Source organism: Rattus norvegicus, chromosome 2 (genome assembly GCF_036323735.1).
Source record: "Rattus norvegicus strain BN/NHsdMcwi chromosome 2, GRCr8, whole genome shotgun sequence".
Taxonomy (NCBI): domain Eukaryota; kingdom Metazoa; phylum Chordata; class Mammalia; order Rodentia; family Muridae; genus Rattus; species Rattus norvegicus.
Window position 1 is genome coordinate 233,099,988 of NC_086020.1, and position 15,316 is coordinate 233,115,303.

The following is a 15,316-nucleotide window of genomic DNA, read 5'->3' on the forward strand; positions in this document are numbered from 1 at the left end:
TGAGTAATATTCCATTGTGTAGATATACCACATTTTTTGTATCCATTCCTCTGTTGAAGGACATCTGGGTTCTTTCCAGCTTCTGGCTGTTATAAATAAGGCTGCTATGAACATAATGGAGCATGTGTCCTTGTTATATGTTGGATCATCTTTAAAGTGTATGCCTAGGAGTGAAATAACTTTTGGAAACCAACATCAATGCATTCTTACTCTGTTCATGTGTTCTGGCCACTGCTCTATCCCAGGAACCATCTGAGGCAGTCCCTGTCATTGTGTGCATTCTATCAATAATAAAATGGAGATGTGGAAACATGAAGAAAGTTGACTGACTGTTTTGATAGCTATGGAACTTAAGGAGAGCCTTTCCACTGTAATCTGCCTTACTGCATATACTTACACACACAGGAAGCAACTTTTAACCTTTGTAGCATTTGTGAGCAGTTTGTTCGGATGGTGGGTGGCTCTTTCTTATACTTTACAATATTTTTAAAGGAAAGGCAAGAGAGAAAAGAAGAAAACTCTTTTTAAAATATTATATTCTTTATATTTTAAATTATAAGCAATATGTTGCTTAATATAGTGTTTTATCAGTAAAAAAAAATCCCAGATCAGATTATCTATTTCTGTGAGACAAAGCCATGGGAAACTTCAGACACTCAGACATTAAACCAGGAATATTTCACTATTAATAAGTGGCCAAAGCTCTGAAGATTAATCTAACTCTCTCCAAATATGCCCAATTGCTTGGTTCTCAGCACTTATATCCTGTTAACTGTCAAATTTTATAATTTAAGAATAAATTCTACTCTACTGTGACAAGATAATTAGCCCCTTCCATCATCATTGGAGGACAGGTAGATTTTTTGCCTTTTAAACTAAAAGTATTAATGTCTAATGTGACCGTGGAATTATTTTATTTGATAAAGAAGCACTTTGAAAATACAGTGAAACAATTTATTTTTAATCAAAAGTGCCTCCAGTGCCTCTGGCCATTGCACTTGTAAAAGGAATTGAGAAATCATTTAAAAGTTCGAAACTGTGAAGCACAATAGAGCCACTGTGTTTGCTTAATGTGGGAGCAGACCTCCATCAAAAGTGTTGATGATGGCATTCAACACATCCCTGCAATGTGCATGTCTCTTAAGTACAGGGTTTACATAAATCTAGAGCCATTCAGTCAAAACAAGCTTGGTTCGAAAGGCAGGAAGCTTAATCCTAATTGAAGCTTAGCCTCTCGGTAAAAGGTAATGAGTAAATGGCGTGCCAATGTCTCCGCACACTCTCTAGCTACAGCGACTAAAGAGGGCAAGACAGATGACCATGTAAGAGACGACATCCAAGAAGACATTTTTAATGAACCTGAACCATCCTAGGAACTTTATTATTATTGCCTTATGCAATCTTCACAGCCACTCTGCAGTAACTACTATGACTATTACTACTTTTTGCATAAAGAATGAAAATCCTAGAAATCTATCCCATTGCCAATACTGTCAAAGCTCCATCAGGCAGACCAAGGATTCATGTCAACAACCACTGTAGTGGGGTTAAATGGTATCCTAGGGGGCTACTCCTCACCCCCAGAAAAGAATTGAACCCTGATCTTGAAGTTGTAAATTTTGCACAGTGATCTTTGTAGATGTGATGATGGGCTCCAGGTTGGAGGTTATCCAGTAGAAGGAGTGAGTCAGGGGGAGGTTGGACATAAATGAACATTTAGATTCCAAAGGATAGAAAAGAGAGATGTAGCCATAAGTCAAGGAATACCAGCAGCTACCAACGCCTGCTACAAAGCCATAACCACTACTTCAAAATCTCTGGAAGAATTGCAAGCCTGCTGATTCCTTCATAGTGACCGTTCCATTTACACCATTTCCAGTCTCAGCCATCTAGAGCTGTCTGATGGGCTCATGCCAACAGGGAAGGGCTACACCCAGCATGCAATTCCTGTCCCAAATCCACATGTGGAGTTGGCCTACTCTGAGCAAGTAAATTAACCTCTCAAGATTTCAGATATACAATTCACAAGGTCATTAGACTAGACTGAGAGTTGAAATGTTTACAGCATAAGATAAATCGTCCCCCAGTCCTTCACCAAAGGAGACTTTGAGATTATGTTGAGGCATTTAATTGAACTCCATATTTTCTGAAGAGCTACTGAGGAAAATACACCATGCTTAAGAGTATATTCAACCACAGAACATTTTCAGATTTTAAATAAAGGTAGAGCTGGGTCTGAAGGTGCAAATCTATGATTCCCGCTACTTGCCAGGTTGAGGCAGAACAATTGTCAAGTTGTAGAGTAGGCTGGGCTACAGAAGGCATTCAGAGACAGGCTGGGCAAGCTTTATCAAAATATCAAGAAATTTAAAAGGGTTGGAGATGGTCATATCTTTAGAGTAATATATATATATATATATGAGGTTCTAGGCTCAGTACTAGAAAAACAATAGTATCCAACATGTTGGTGATGTTGTATCTATCTCACTGTAAAATGGCCTGACTGGTGTGCTTCCCTCTCCCCTTAGGTCAGGAAACTTTATACTGTGAACTGCAGGGTAAGCATTGCCTTCTGACTAAAATCTAAAATCTGCTACTTAGGTTTGGCCTGTGGGCATCCTAAGTTGAGAAGGCTATTGAGCATACATTCAGATTCCATAGAAAGGGATAATTGATTAGTTATGGACATTGGAACTGTAAGAGAAAGCAGTGATACCAAATATCTGCCATTCCTACTCTAAGGAAGAGAGAGATCATGATTGATCATGACAGCTTCCTGCTCTGCCTGAAAGAGCTTCAGGCTTCTGGACATAGCCATCAGAGCAATTAATGACGTTCATTTGGCAAAGTATTTGGGGACATTTATATTGTATGTGGTCATCAAGAATTGCAGGAATGACAACTTATCTTTTCAGTCATCTGAAACTCATTTTCCTAACTCCAGTTTTAATAGTCTACATCTATTTAAAATGTCACTATCTTCTGAACTTCATACATTTATTGCCTAACACTTTTTCTGAAAGTAGGTTAGAGAATATACATTAATAATTATGAAATACTAATTAAAATGTTAGGCAATTAATCTTTATAAAATCAGCCTACCTTCAAAGATACCTTGGCCAGTTTTCTTATTTCTGTGTCTAAAATTCATAAGCAGGACACCTATGGGGAGAAATCTTGGGTTTTCTTCAAGACAGGAGGGAGGGGATGAGAAGCATTAATATTCACAAGTTCCAAAATTGAATTTCTTAGAGCAATGATCTCAAAGAAACAGTTCACAGGTCACATAGGGCTTATCAATTATAGTATTTAACCCCTTAAAACATTGCCCCACTAACGCATTTGAATGACACTTTAAGTATATGACCACAGGGTAAGCAAATACTACACAAAATCCACATTCCAAGCTTGTATTGGCAATTAAATTTGGAGTCGTGGCCCCCAGAGCTTGTATTCTTTCGGTTTGTACGGAGCAGACCTGAGCAGCAAGAGAAAAGGCATGTTTGTTTTGTTTTTTCTTTTCCTACTCGAATCTGTTAAAATTTAGATGGAAAAAAAAGTGGCCTAAGTGAGTGGTGAGTTTCAAGAAGAACTGATGCCTACTTTTCTCCTATTTGTGTTACTACATGGTCCTTATAGATATGCAAGTTTCAAGTTCTGTGTGAGACAATGTCAGTTATTAGCCAGTAGAGAAGGAGAGCATTCTGCTGATTCTGCGGAATTGCCAAAAAGCATTCATTTTCAAACCAACTGGATAAAGCCATAATTCAAGATCATGTCTCCTCATTATCCACAGTTTTCCATGATGCCTGTGGTATTTACCACTGTGCTGCATATATCATGGCAGACCGATGATCTGATTATCAATGCATGGTTCTCAAATTTTAGTAGTTTGGCCACAGCCTGTGGGGTTTGTAAGAACCAGATTCCCAGTCAAATAAAAAAGTTGATAAAAGTTGATAAAAGTCAAATTTTATCAGTCATATCTTGAAATCCTTGGGTTTCACCTTGTGAATGTCACATCAGTCATTAGAGATTATAACAGCCATTTTTCTTATCAGTTATATTTGAGTAAGAGAGACAGTGCCAAATGTTGATATGCTATGATAATTTTTTAATAACACAGGGAAAGAAGGGGTATGGGGTTAATGGTGCATGGGCTCTATAATCCTATATGCTAATATGACATTACACATTTTATAGATGGGTTCCCCCTCCAGCTTCTGAAATTCTTTTCATAATATTCACTTTTTTTTACTACTGAAGAAACATAGAAGTATTATGAAGTCAAGTGGTAGAGTCAACACTTGAAGCCACATTTTTCTGTACCAAAACTTCCTCTTAGCCAGTGTGTTATTCTCCCTCCCAATTGCTTCAAGACACAATCTAAATGATGTATAATAATACTATAATATAAAAATGCTCCATTTCATGATCCACTGAGCATATATTTACATATATATATACACATATATATGATCCATGATGCATTTTAATATTTCCTATTCTTCAGTTTCACTTCTTTAGAGCTGGCTTTTAATCTTCTGACAAGAATTTGTCACCCTTCAAAGGACCATGACAGGGTTTTAGAGTGATTCAAAGTGAAAATTTCTATCTACCAAGACACCCAAGTGAATATTAGCTTTAAATGACTTTAAGTACTACTCAAAACTTCAACCTCTTGATTATGTTGTGCTAATTGTTCTTTAACAACATCCCAAACACACCAGACCGTGATTTCTCCTATTGCTGATGTCCCTCTTCTTCCTACAATGCAAGACATTCAGCAAACATGCTGAATTAAACATACTAAGGACTTACAAAAGGAGAAGGAAATAAATCTTATTCCGAAAATAAACTGTATTCATAGATAAGGCTTCAAAGAACAAATAATCAGTCTGTAAGACATATAAGACATTTTTTTCATGATTAAAGTCTGGAATAAATTAAAAATAAACCTGAGATTCCTCAGGATCAGTACAGAATATTACACACTAGAGTTTGTAGACCATCAACATATGGTAAAACTTTATAAGAAAAGGACATTTTAAAAATACATACATAAGTAATTATCACCTAGACTTTTCTGTATATACTGGTTTAAAATTACTTACTAGAGATATTTTATATTTTAAAATCTTCCAAACCCTACTAGAATTGAGTATGTGCATTTAAATAGTCATATAGCCTTATAAGGTTTAAACAAAGACAAAATTCGACCAACATCAATGTTTGCTTTCTTTATATCTTATTTTATGTAAATTAGGATCTGAATTCCAACTTGAATAGTCTACTACAGATTAAATCATTAGAAAATTTGTCAGTTCACAGAATCAGCCTGTAATAATGCTTAAACTTTGTTGTCTAAAATTATTTTTCTCTAGGAAAGACCAGACATGGTTCAGAAGCGTAGACTATTCTTTAAAGGTTGGAACTAGAAAGCATTTGTCCTTTGAATAGATAATCGTATCAATCACCTGACTGCTTAACTACAGTTGGGAGATCTTTTTGCTGACAAGTTCATACATCCTACATCCCATGTGAGCAGGGATCCCAAGTGCCAGTGTGGTCCATCATACTCTAAACTGAGATCTGTCCAGCCTCATGTTTCACCTCAGTGTGTACATTCATCAGTGTACACAGTTCAGATTGTCAACTATCGGGGCCTGAAAGCTATCCCTGGGGAGACATGTTCCCCTCTCTGTCTTCTTAATAACCAAAGTGACATGATGAACTTTGTTATGTTATTTTGAGTATGGATTTCTCTATTTTCCTCAAAGTAATTCAGCGTGCATGTATTTTGTGTTATATATTACTTTAAGTTTTTACATAAGACTGATAATTTTAATTTTTATGATTATAATTACATCATTTCTCCTTTTTTTCCTCCTTCCAAACCTTCCCACATACCTCTCCTTTCTCTTTCAAATTCATGTCCTTTGTTTTTATTAATTGATGGGGTGTGTGTGTGTGTGTGTGTGTATTGTGTGTGTGTGTTGTGTGTGTGTGTGTGTTGTGTGTGTGTGTGTGTGTGTGTTTACTCACATATCCTAAATACAATTTGCTCAGTCTGTATAATGTTATGTGTCTGGTTTCATGCTGACCATTTTATATTGAATAACCAACTTATGTATTCTTCCCTGGTAAAAAATATTTCTCTCATTCTTAGAATTCTTTAGTAGCATGTAGTTTTCTCTGTATAGTCCTGAGGCCTGCTGGACTTATCCACTTGAGCATGTCTACTTTTTTTTAAAATCTTTGTTAAGTTCATGTTTAGCCATTTATGTTGATGAGACATTATCAGGGAAGCTTCTTATAATTTTAACATTGGACCTTCTAGAATCCAGCCTTCTTCTCAGTTTCTATTTCTTTCATATTTGTATAGAACCAAGTGCTCAAAAGTTCAAAGAAAGTGGAGTTATTTTTCTAAGATGTATCTACCCTTACGGTTTACAAAGTAATTTATTATTTCATTTCTTCTGGGCATTTCCTCTGCTAATTGCAACCAAGTGGCATCTTAACTCACAATAAATAAGATTCCTGCCCTCTTAAATACACATTCAAAATATCCACCCATAGGTTCCAATATGCAAAGATTGCTACAAATCACAGACTTTTATTTTTCCTTCATAAAACAAGTAAAAGTTCCAAAGTCTTCTGCTTTTCCGCTATCCATCAGTTGCATCACCAAAGAGCCTCTAATGCTTGCAGAAGTCTGAGGGCAGTGTTTTTTTTTTACTATACATAATTAGCAAGCACAGTATTATACAAAAACTTCACTGAAAGCCACAAAATATTACAATGACAAATGAGTTGTTTCACACATATGTATGCTCAAAGCGATGTACCTGATTGAGCATAAATGGTTGATTGAAATCCCTGTCATTGCAGATCTGATTCAACATCTGCTAATTGACTTTCAGCTAATGGATTTGGTAAGCCAATATTCATGTTCAGGAGTCAACCTGTCTCTGGATCCATGCTTACAACAACACTGAGTTTTCTTTTAATTGATAGAATCAATAACTATCATATTTCGACCAAGTTGACTTTGTAAAAATAACCTGTTACACTCACTTTAGTAACAGTCTTTATACTGATGGAAAGAAAACAAAAAGAGATTCCTAAATGTAGTTCAGGGCAAAATTCATCTTTTTTTCCTCTACGTGAATTCCCACATTATTCTGGAGCATGCTCTACAGCTAATACTTAAATAATACTGACAATACCAAGTTTTCTATCATCCTTGTGTTCTCTCTACCTGCAAGGCATCTTCTCTAGCTTCTATCATATCTCTCTGAATGATAAAGGATGTTAGGCACTCTCTCTTACACTGCCACAATATAATATATAACTTATGCTCCATCTACAACCCCAAAGTGAGGATTGATGACAGAAATTATTTTTTTCCAAAAGAAGTAACTGCTTTGTGGGGTTAAATCTGACATTATCTTAGAAATTTAATAAAATGTATGTGGAATTGAAAGCTCAAGCATTATGACAAATTAATCATGTAATGTTTATTTATTGATGGTTTTGGTGTATCTCCCTGCAGTAGGTACCTGTGGACTATGTTTCCTGTGCCTAGGCTTTCTCAGTTTTTCTCAGATAAGAAGCAATGACCACATGCATGTGTGCTCATCTTGCACAAATCTAAATACTGTGTCAAAGATTCTGTTAGTATTTCCTAACAGAAATTAAAGGATGCAGTACTCAAGTCCTTAATAACATAGTAGGTGCTAAAAATGTTCATTTCTCCAGTCTTTCCCAAATGCAGGCCTTTCCTTTCCAGCTGTGCCACATTGTGCTATTGACCCCCCTCTCCCTAAAATGTCAGTTTCCTTGTGATTCCTCTGCCACTTTCCTCTTGGAAGTTTCTTCCCACCCCTCCATTCATTCTTTGTCATTTTTGTCGGAAGTTCTTCTGCTTCAATGTTCCTGTCTATGTTCTGTTGCCTGGACAACAGAGCTTCAGCAACCATTGGGACAGCCAACGCCAGTAAGTGTTTCTCAGGGCAAGAGATGGCCATCCCAGGGAACACTTGGCATTTTCTACATCCACTTATTTTGTCACAGCAGAGAAAGGCTCTTGTGGAATATAGTGAGTCAAGCTCAGCGATGACAATAAAAACCCCTCCTATGGAAAGAGCGGTGGCACAAATGAAATGACACAGTCCCAAGTGCAATACTGCTGAGGATTATAAAATATGATGTAGAGATGCACTGGACAATTTCATTTGAGCATCCTATAGAAACACTAAACTCAATATGTAACAAGGAAAACTTGTTTTTCTGCCCGTCTTCACTGTACTGTGAATTTTGATTTCGTAGCTTCAAACAACAGTAGCCTTACCTACGGACACTCTCCAAATTTGCGAATATTTCTGACAGTATGGTCTATATACATTGAAGACTTTCCCTTTTCACTTGTTGGCAACTATCTACTGAGGCCATGATCCTCTTATCCCCACTAGTCTACACAGTTTGGTCCCTAAAGCTGACTCTAAGCACTGTAATCCAGATGTCATCCAAAGGATAATACGGTAGTTGAACTCAATCCTTTGCTGTGGTTATGGAGAGCTAACCATTGCTATTGGGCAAAAAGGATTTTCATTAACACACCTAAGTTCATCTTTTTTTTTCTCTAAGTTCGTCTTTTATATCTCGCTTCTGTATCTCACACACCCTCATCCTAAACATCTCTTCAAACCTCCACTATAAGCATGGGATTTATAATATCGAATTAAATCTCTTTAACTGTTGGAATGCATGCCTTTTTTCTTGTTTCTAGCTCTTTTTTACATCTTGATGAATGTCAATGAAGCAACTCAACTATGTTATCAACCTTAGAACAAATTCCAGTCATCTTGTCTCTGCTCTACTATATACTAGGTGGGATCTCCTCTGTCATTTTCTGCCAATAAGTCATATAAAATAGATAGTGATTTATCCCATAAAAGTTATTAGCTACTATTGTTTCCAGTGGTGGCCATACTCACCAAAACTTTACCTCATTGTAGCTCAATTCAAATAGCAATTATTCTAACAAAGATAACGTTTTTATAGTCTATTGGGGCACAAATGGATGGGAAAGGCTTATGAGGAGTGACTGGGACGACAAGATGTATGAAGTCAAAGGCTAGACACATTCCTATTTAGTATCAATTATTTTGCTGTGAGGTTGTGGGTGACTTAATGTGCATATTCCTCATTTAGGAAACAGGAATAGAGTTGACGTATCTTTCAGGCTATGATAAACATCTGGATTCTAAATATCATTTCAAAAATACACTCAATTTCTTGAAAATTGTGTTAAAATGTCCTTCTGACAGTGCTTCTCTCATCCTTTGGAGAATCTTTCATATCATCTCATTCCATATCCATTCATCATTTTCTTACAAGCACCAGAATCTTGGATGAGTTTCTTCTGTTAAAACAATCCAACAATATAGCAGACATGCAAACATGTAAGCAAATCTTTTCCTTTAGTGACATTTTCTAAATGGTACATTTTGGAAGGAACCTACTAACATATATCCAAATCTCCAAATCTCCAGAGTCTTTGGGCTTCCACCTCGTAATTCAGTAAGCCAAAATGTCTCTTTCATATTCTTATATATTTGTTATACGCATCGATGAAAAGACTCAAGCAAGTTTTATTGAAACCTACGGGTTAACTTAAGATAATGCTATGCCGCAAAGCTATGATCTGTACACACAAAGTAAAATTCTAGAGCCTCTTGAGAAATGTCCTGACTACACTTTACTTGGAAAACAATAGGGAAATTTTTTTAGATTTCTAAAGCCAAACTCTTAAAACAAAAACAATTATATCTCACTCAAGGATGTGTTAGTTAAACCTGTATCCTGCTGTGTGTACTAGCGATGTTTGTAAGATGATAGGCTGGTTTCTGACATCCTCATCTCAGGGTAGTTTCCTAAGCTGTCGCATCTTGCTATTACAGCTCTAGCCACACAAGCACATAATTAGGTACTTGGCATGTGTGTGCAGAAATGAATACTTAATCTTCTCGTTGAAAACGGCTACATGATTAGAAATTAAATTCTTCCTACACTATTCTCAATAGCTCCCCTCTGTTTTCCCTTGAGGTTTTAAGACAGTTCTAGATGGTGTATGCCTTCTCTGTAGCTCCTGAAAGAGTCCTATTTTCCAACCTGAACAAAAGCTCACTTTTGATTCATGAATAAAAATATCCCATAGTTACTGCAACCTTAATAATATCAATTATCACAGGAAAATATTTATGTACAGAAGGAACTCTGCCTTTAAAATTCACAAGATTGGGTCTCCTTTAATTAAGAAAAATGGTGCCATCAAAAACAGATTACCAAGAAATACTAAAGTGCAATTAATGTATTCTGGTAATTATTAAAATTATCTATAAAAGATTTTTAAGGAAGCTTAAAGTCAGCACAATTAATAGGCTTTAACTTTCATAACTTCTTCCATGTAGAATATTACTTTTCAAATTATGGTATAATATCAACAGATGGATAAACATAAAGATCTAAAATACTAAATAGGGGGAAATGTTGGCAGTTTCTGTAAGATAACTGATGTGGTTTACTTTTGACATATTCTTTATTACCTGACCCTTCCAGATCTGCGGAAGACATTTGAGCAGGAACCCTTGGGAAAAGAAGTGTCCTTGGAGCAGGAAGTGTTACTCCAGTGCCGGCCACCTGAAGGGATCCCAATGGCTGAGGTAACAAAAATGCATTGCATTTGGGAGTTGGCACTTAGTTATTCTAAAAGAGGCCTAACCCATCGCTAATGGTGCGGTGAATTAGGGCATGGCATGATAGATGGTTGGTAATGGAGTCCTAACTGCCTGCTGCTGGCAAAACAGATTGATTAGGAACTGATTAATGACTTGGAAGTCAATTAGAATGCCCCACTGGACAAAGCCACAGGCAGCATGGTTTAATTTTATCATTCTCTTTCAAAACAATCAGAAATAGTATTTTACTTTATCTGGTATCTAGAGAGAGAGAGATGCTGTGACTTCATGTGTCACCAATTGTATTACTGTTCCAGATGACTTTTTTGAAATGTTAGTGTAAGAAAGTTATTTGTCGGCCCTTTGAGCTTGTTCTGCACATGTGTGTTTCTCAGCAGATGATGTCATTGTTAAGATCAGAAAGCCATATCTACTGTCATAAACATGCTCGCTTTCATGCCGTGATATTTCTATCAATTTATTCCATGTTTTCGTTCTGCTTAAAAGAAGCCTATGAACTGCTAATGAAATATAATGAATCATATTTTTTTGACATGAGTTTTCATTACCAGCAATATATTGCTCTTTGAAAAGGGCTGCATTTCAAAACATTGCTCTACATGACCCATAGGAGAGGGCATGCTCTCCTGGGGACACACACCACAGTACTACAGCATCCTGTCAAAGGGAAACCAATACCATGTCTTTCATATTGTTACCAAATAACTCCAAACTCTAAATCAAATTTCCATCTACACAATTAAGAAAGACTATCTTATATTATCCAACATGATTATCATAGCTGCTACAAAGTTCTACAAATTTAAATGCACTTTCATTTGATAAGTAACATAACTGCTTACTTATTGATGGTCCTTGCTAGGGTCTAGACTTCATGAAGCCACTTGAAAGAGTCACTCTATTTTGTATATGTGTGAGTTGTCATTCAAACCTACACATGAATTTGGTGGACATGAGTCAGCTCATTTGTTTCATGCATGAAAATCTTGAAAGTTTGCCTCTCCAACAGATCAAAAAGTAATACTGAAATTTTAAGGAATTAATTATAAACAATTCATTTACTGTTTGATATCTAGTGGCTTTCCAATCTTTTGAAAATTGCTACATGGTAGGGCTAAGATAGCCAACAAGCATCTGGTTCCTTTGAGTTGATACTGGCAATAAATTATTTGAAACTATATGTAAAAGGACTCCATTTCTGCCAAAACATTTATATCTCTGCTATATAATGCAAAATTGTATATATCCTTGTTCTACTCTGAAAAAAATAACACAATTTTCCTTGTAATTAGCAACTTAGGACTCTTCGGCTCCATACCACAAATTGCACAATTATCACTCACTATCACAATACTACATCCAAAATTTGCAGCCTCAAAGCACAGGTTGATTTAGTGTGACTGAAATGAAGGGCACTCTTTTCTATACAGCATTTCACTTCAGTTATGCAACAGTGCATCTGTCTCTTTACTTGTGGTTCTAAGGAAAACTTTGAGAAGCCACTGTGATGTTCTAAGCATCCTATGAGCATCACGGACATCTGTAGTTTGGCTTCTACTCAAGGGAACTTAAAAGCAGCTGGCCCTTGGAAATTTTTACAGAGAGAAGATCATGATATTCTTCTCTTTTTTTCCAGTCTTAACAAAGTAGTTCACTTTGTCAAGGAGTGAAGATTCATGACTTCAAACTAATTGGCTATGAATTTTATGTGTATCATCACTTGGGAAGAGTCTAATTAACATTTGGAGAGCTCAAAAATCATATACCCATTTGACATTCAAAGAACTATATTTTATACATATGACTTTTTCCTATTTTTTCACTCAGAGTGGAGATCAAACATACATGCTTAAGAGCAAGCTAATAAATTCCTCTGTAGATTTTTTAACACCATTAAGATCAGCAAGATTGGCAAGCCAATGGATGCCTTCACATGACTCTGGCTGCTATTTGCTCAAGAGCAGTAGAAAAATGTAAAAAGGAATGAAAGATAGCTTGGGAGTTAAGAGACTGTTTGATCATTTTTAGTTTCAATATAATTCATTCAGTTTATTATTTCCATTTATTTGTTTATGGAATTTGAAAGCCTAAAGGTGATGTCAAATAAGATGTTGATCTTAAGAGAAAACCAGCAAATAAAAATGCATCTGTTTTATGATCATTAGATCAGCCCCTAGGAGGTCAACCTAGATTTATGCTTGCTTTCCTGCTGTCCAAAGCAACTACTTCTGAGGGAAAATTAGACAGTGACTGTTCAGTGAACACATGGCTGATTAAGTCAGCTGGCCTTTGCTTTACATAGATGTGGTTGGTTTCCTGAAGGAAGATGTATTCTTTGCAGATTATCAGGAAGCATTTCTTTTCTTCTAGCTAGTTAAAACAGACACCTTTTAAAAATTCAAACCCTACTCATGATCACATTGCATTTGTGCATATAATGTCATAAATGTTGCTCAGGTGGTAATAGCTGGCACCTCCCCTACTTAGGTCTCTGATAGTCTCTTCATGAAACAGCAACTGAATTTCCTTATAAATTTCATGTTTAAATTCAAGCATGATCATAATTTACTCTCTGACTTTAGGCAAGATATTTAAGTCCTTTGTTTCCAGATTTTTCAGTCATTTAAGGAAGATATTTATGCATTAAAGGTTTGATATTTAATAACATAGTATATAAAAGCATCCTAAACCTATACAGAGCCATAAAGGACTAATATTTATACTGTTATATTATTATTAATTCCCAAAAGATTGAACTCAATGTCATAACATAGCCACTGAACTTTTCTCACCCTAAGCACTCTGGGATACATGGCAGAGGAACTTCTGCTGTGTGAAGAATCACCAAGATGCCTCTTTTATTCTTTAGCCATTGGTTAGCTTGGAGATCATCGGTGCTACAGATGAATGTGACACTTAAAACATGACTTTACCTTTCTCTGATGCTAATTAAATCACCTGCCATATTACTTTTCTCATTGTTGTGATCAAATACCTGACAGAGCAACTTCAGAGAAGACAAGTTTATTTTAGGCTCATAGTTTGAGGGGATACAGTCAAATACAATGGAGAAAGCATTTCAACAGAAGTGGGGATCAGGGACAGCTATTTTCATTGCAGCTACAGTCAGAAAAAAAAGACAGGAAATGGGGTATGTATTATAAACCCCAACACCCACCTATCCCAGGTATAAGGAACCCCAATGCCTATCCCCAGCACTTACTTCCTCCAGCAAGCTTCTACTTTCAAACGGTATCATTTCAATATCAAACTGTCATCTGATGGCAAAGTATTCAAATACATGAGCCTATAGGGAACATTTCACATTCAAGCTGTAGTAGTAGCAAATGTCATGAACTTCTACTGTCCTCACTAAATCATTAGCTACTGTCATTCATTCAATCCTCCTTTTACCAAGAGTCCAACAGCCCTTGTAGCTACTCCCAAGGAAGGAATTTGAGTAGAGGTTACTCTTCATAGATCTCTCTTTAGATTCCAAATGGCAAAAATATTGTCTCAAAGAAAGAACGAATTAGCCAAAGCTTTCTGGCAGTTCATCGTCCCACAAGCAGCAAAGATTTGAGTGCCTTCTAGGACTTATTGGTTATAGTAAAATTTTTTGATCTCAGGAATGAAGCAATAGGATTTTAGAACTTTGGACCTTATTGTTTCTTCCACTGATCTCCCCTCTACATTCTTTGTTTCAACATTCTTTCCATGTGACTATAGATTTTATAAATATTTAATAACTACACAGTTTCTATATCATAGACAAAGAGACCTGAGAAACCTTTGTTGTATTGGATATAAGGTCATCGGAGACTAATTCATAGAGCAGTCAAGGGATACCAAGGAGCCAGTCAGGATTAAAGGGGAGAACGAAACTCAGTTTATTTGACAATGTATTCAGAGCTGATTTAGCATTAAGCATAAGGTGTAAGTGAATGTGTGAGTGGATGAGTGGCAGCTCCTACATACTATAATTTTATAACTGTTTGGAAGTTTATCTATTTACTCTTCTGCCAGATTGTATTGTAAAGAGAAGGAACACAAAGTTAGACTCTTATTTTATCTCTAATGACAGCAAACTAGAGGTCACAATAGATTCTCCCAATATGTTAAATATACTTGAGAAATAAAAGAAGGTATGCTTGGTATAATAGAGAGGCTGACCTTTAGGAAATGAAAATTTCTAAAAGAATGCTGTCTTTTGCCTGTAAAAGTTTTTTAGTGTGGGTTTTCTTCATATGATGACACACTGTGACCAAGGCAAGTCTCCTAATTGGGGCTGGCTTACAACTTCAGAGGTTCAATCCATTATCTTCATAGTGGGAAGCATCGCAACATTCAGATATACATGGTCCAGGAGATGAGACTGAGAGTTCTACATCCTGATCCAAGGCAGCAGAAGGACTGTGTGACTGGACATAACTGGAGCATGTATAACCTCAAAGCCAGCCTCCACAGTAGTACACTTCCTCCAACAAGGCCAAACCTCCTAACAGTGCTACTCCCTATGGGTCCCACATTCAAACTCATGAATCTATCAGGGC

General features: G+C 36.3%; 1 protein-coding gene across 5 annotated transcripts in view; it reads left to right on the forward strand.

Moving 5' to 3' along the window:
* Unc5c (unc-5 netrin receptor C) overlaps positions 1-15,316 on the forward strand; it is a 354,131-nt gene that overhangs the window by 245,636 nt on the left and 93,179 nt on the right. For 3 of the 5 annotated variants that reach the window (NM_001415084.1, NM_199407.2, XM_039102727.2), the window contains one exon: positions 10,624-10,727. In NM_001415084.1, coding sequence (NP_001402013.1) covers positions 10,624-10,727 — 104 coding nt within the window. Of the gene's footprint in view, positions 1-7,917; positions 8,000-8,791; positions 8,893-10,623; positions 10,728-15,316 lie in introns of those variants that run through there. The other 2 variants (XM_039102729.2, XM_039102728.2) reach the window with 2 other exon arrangements.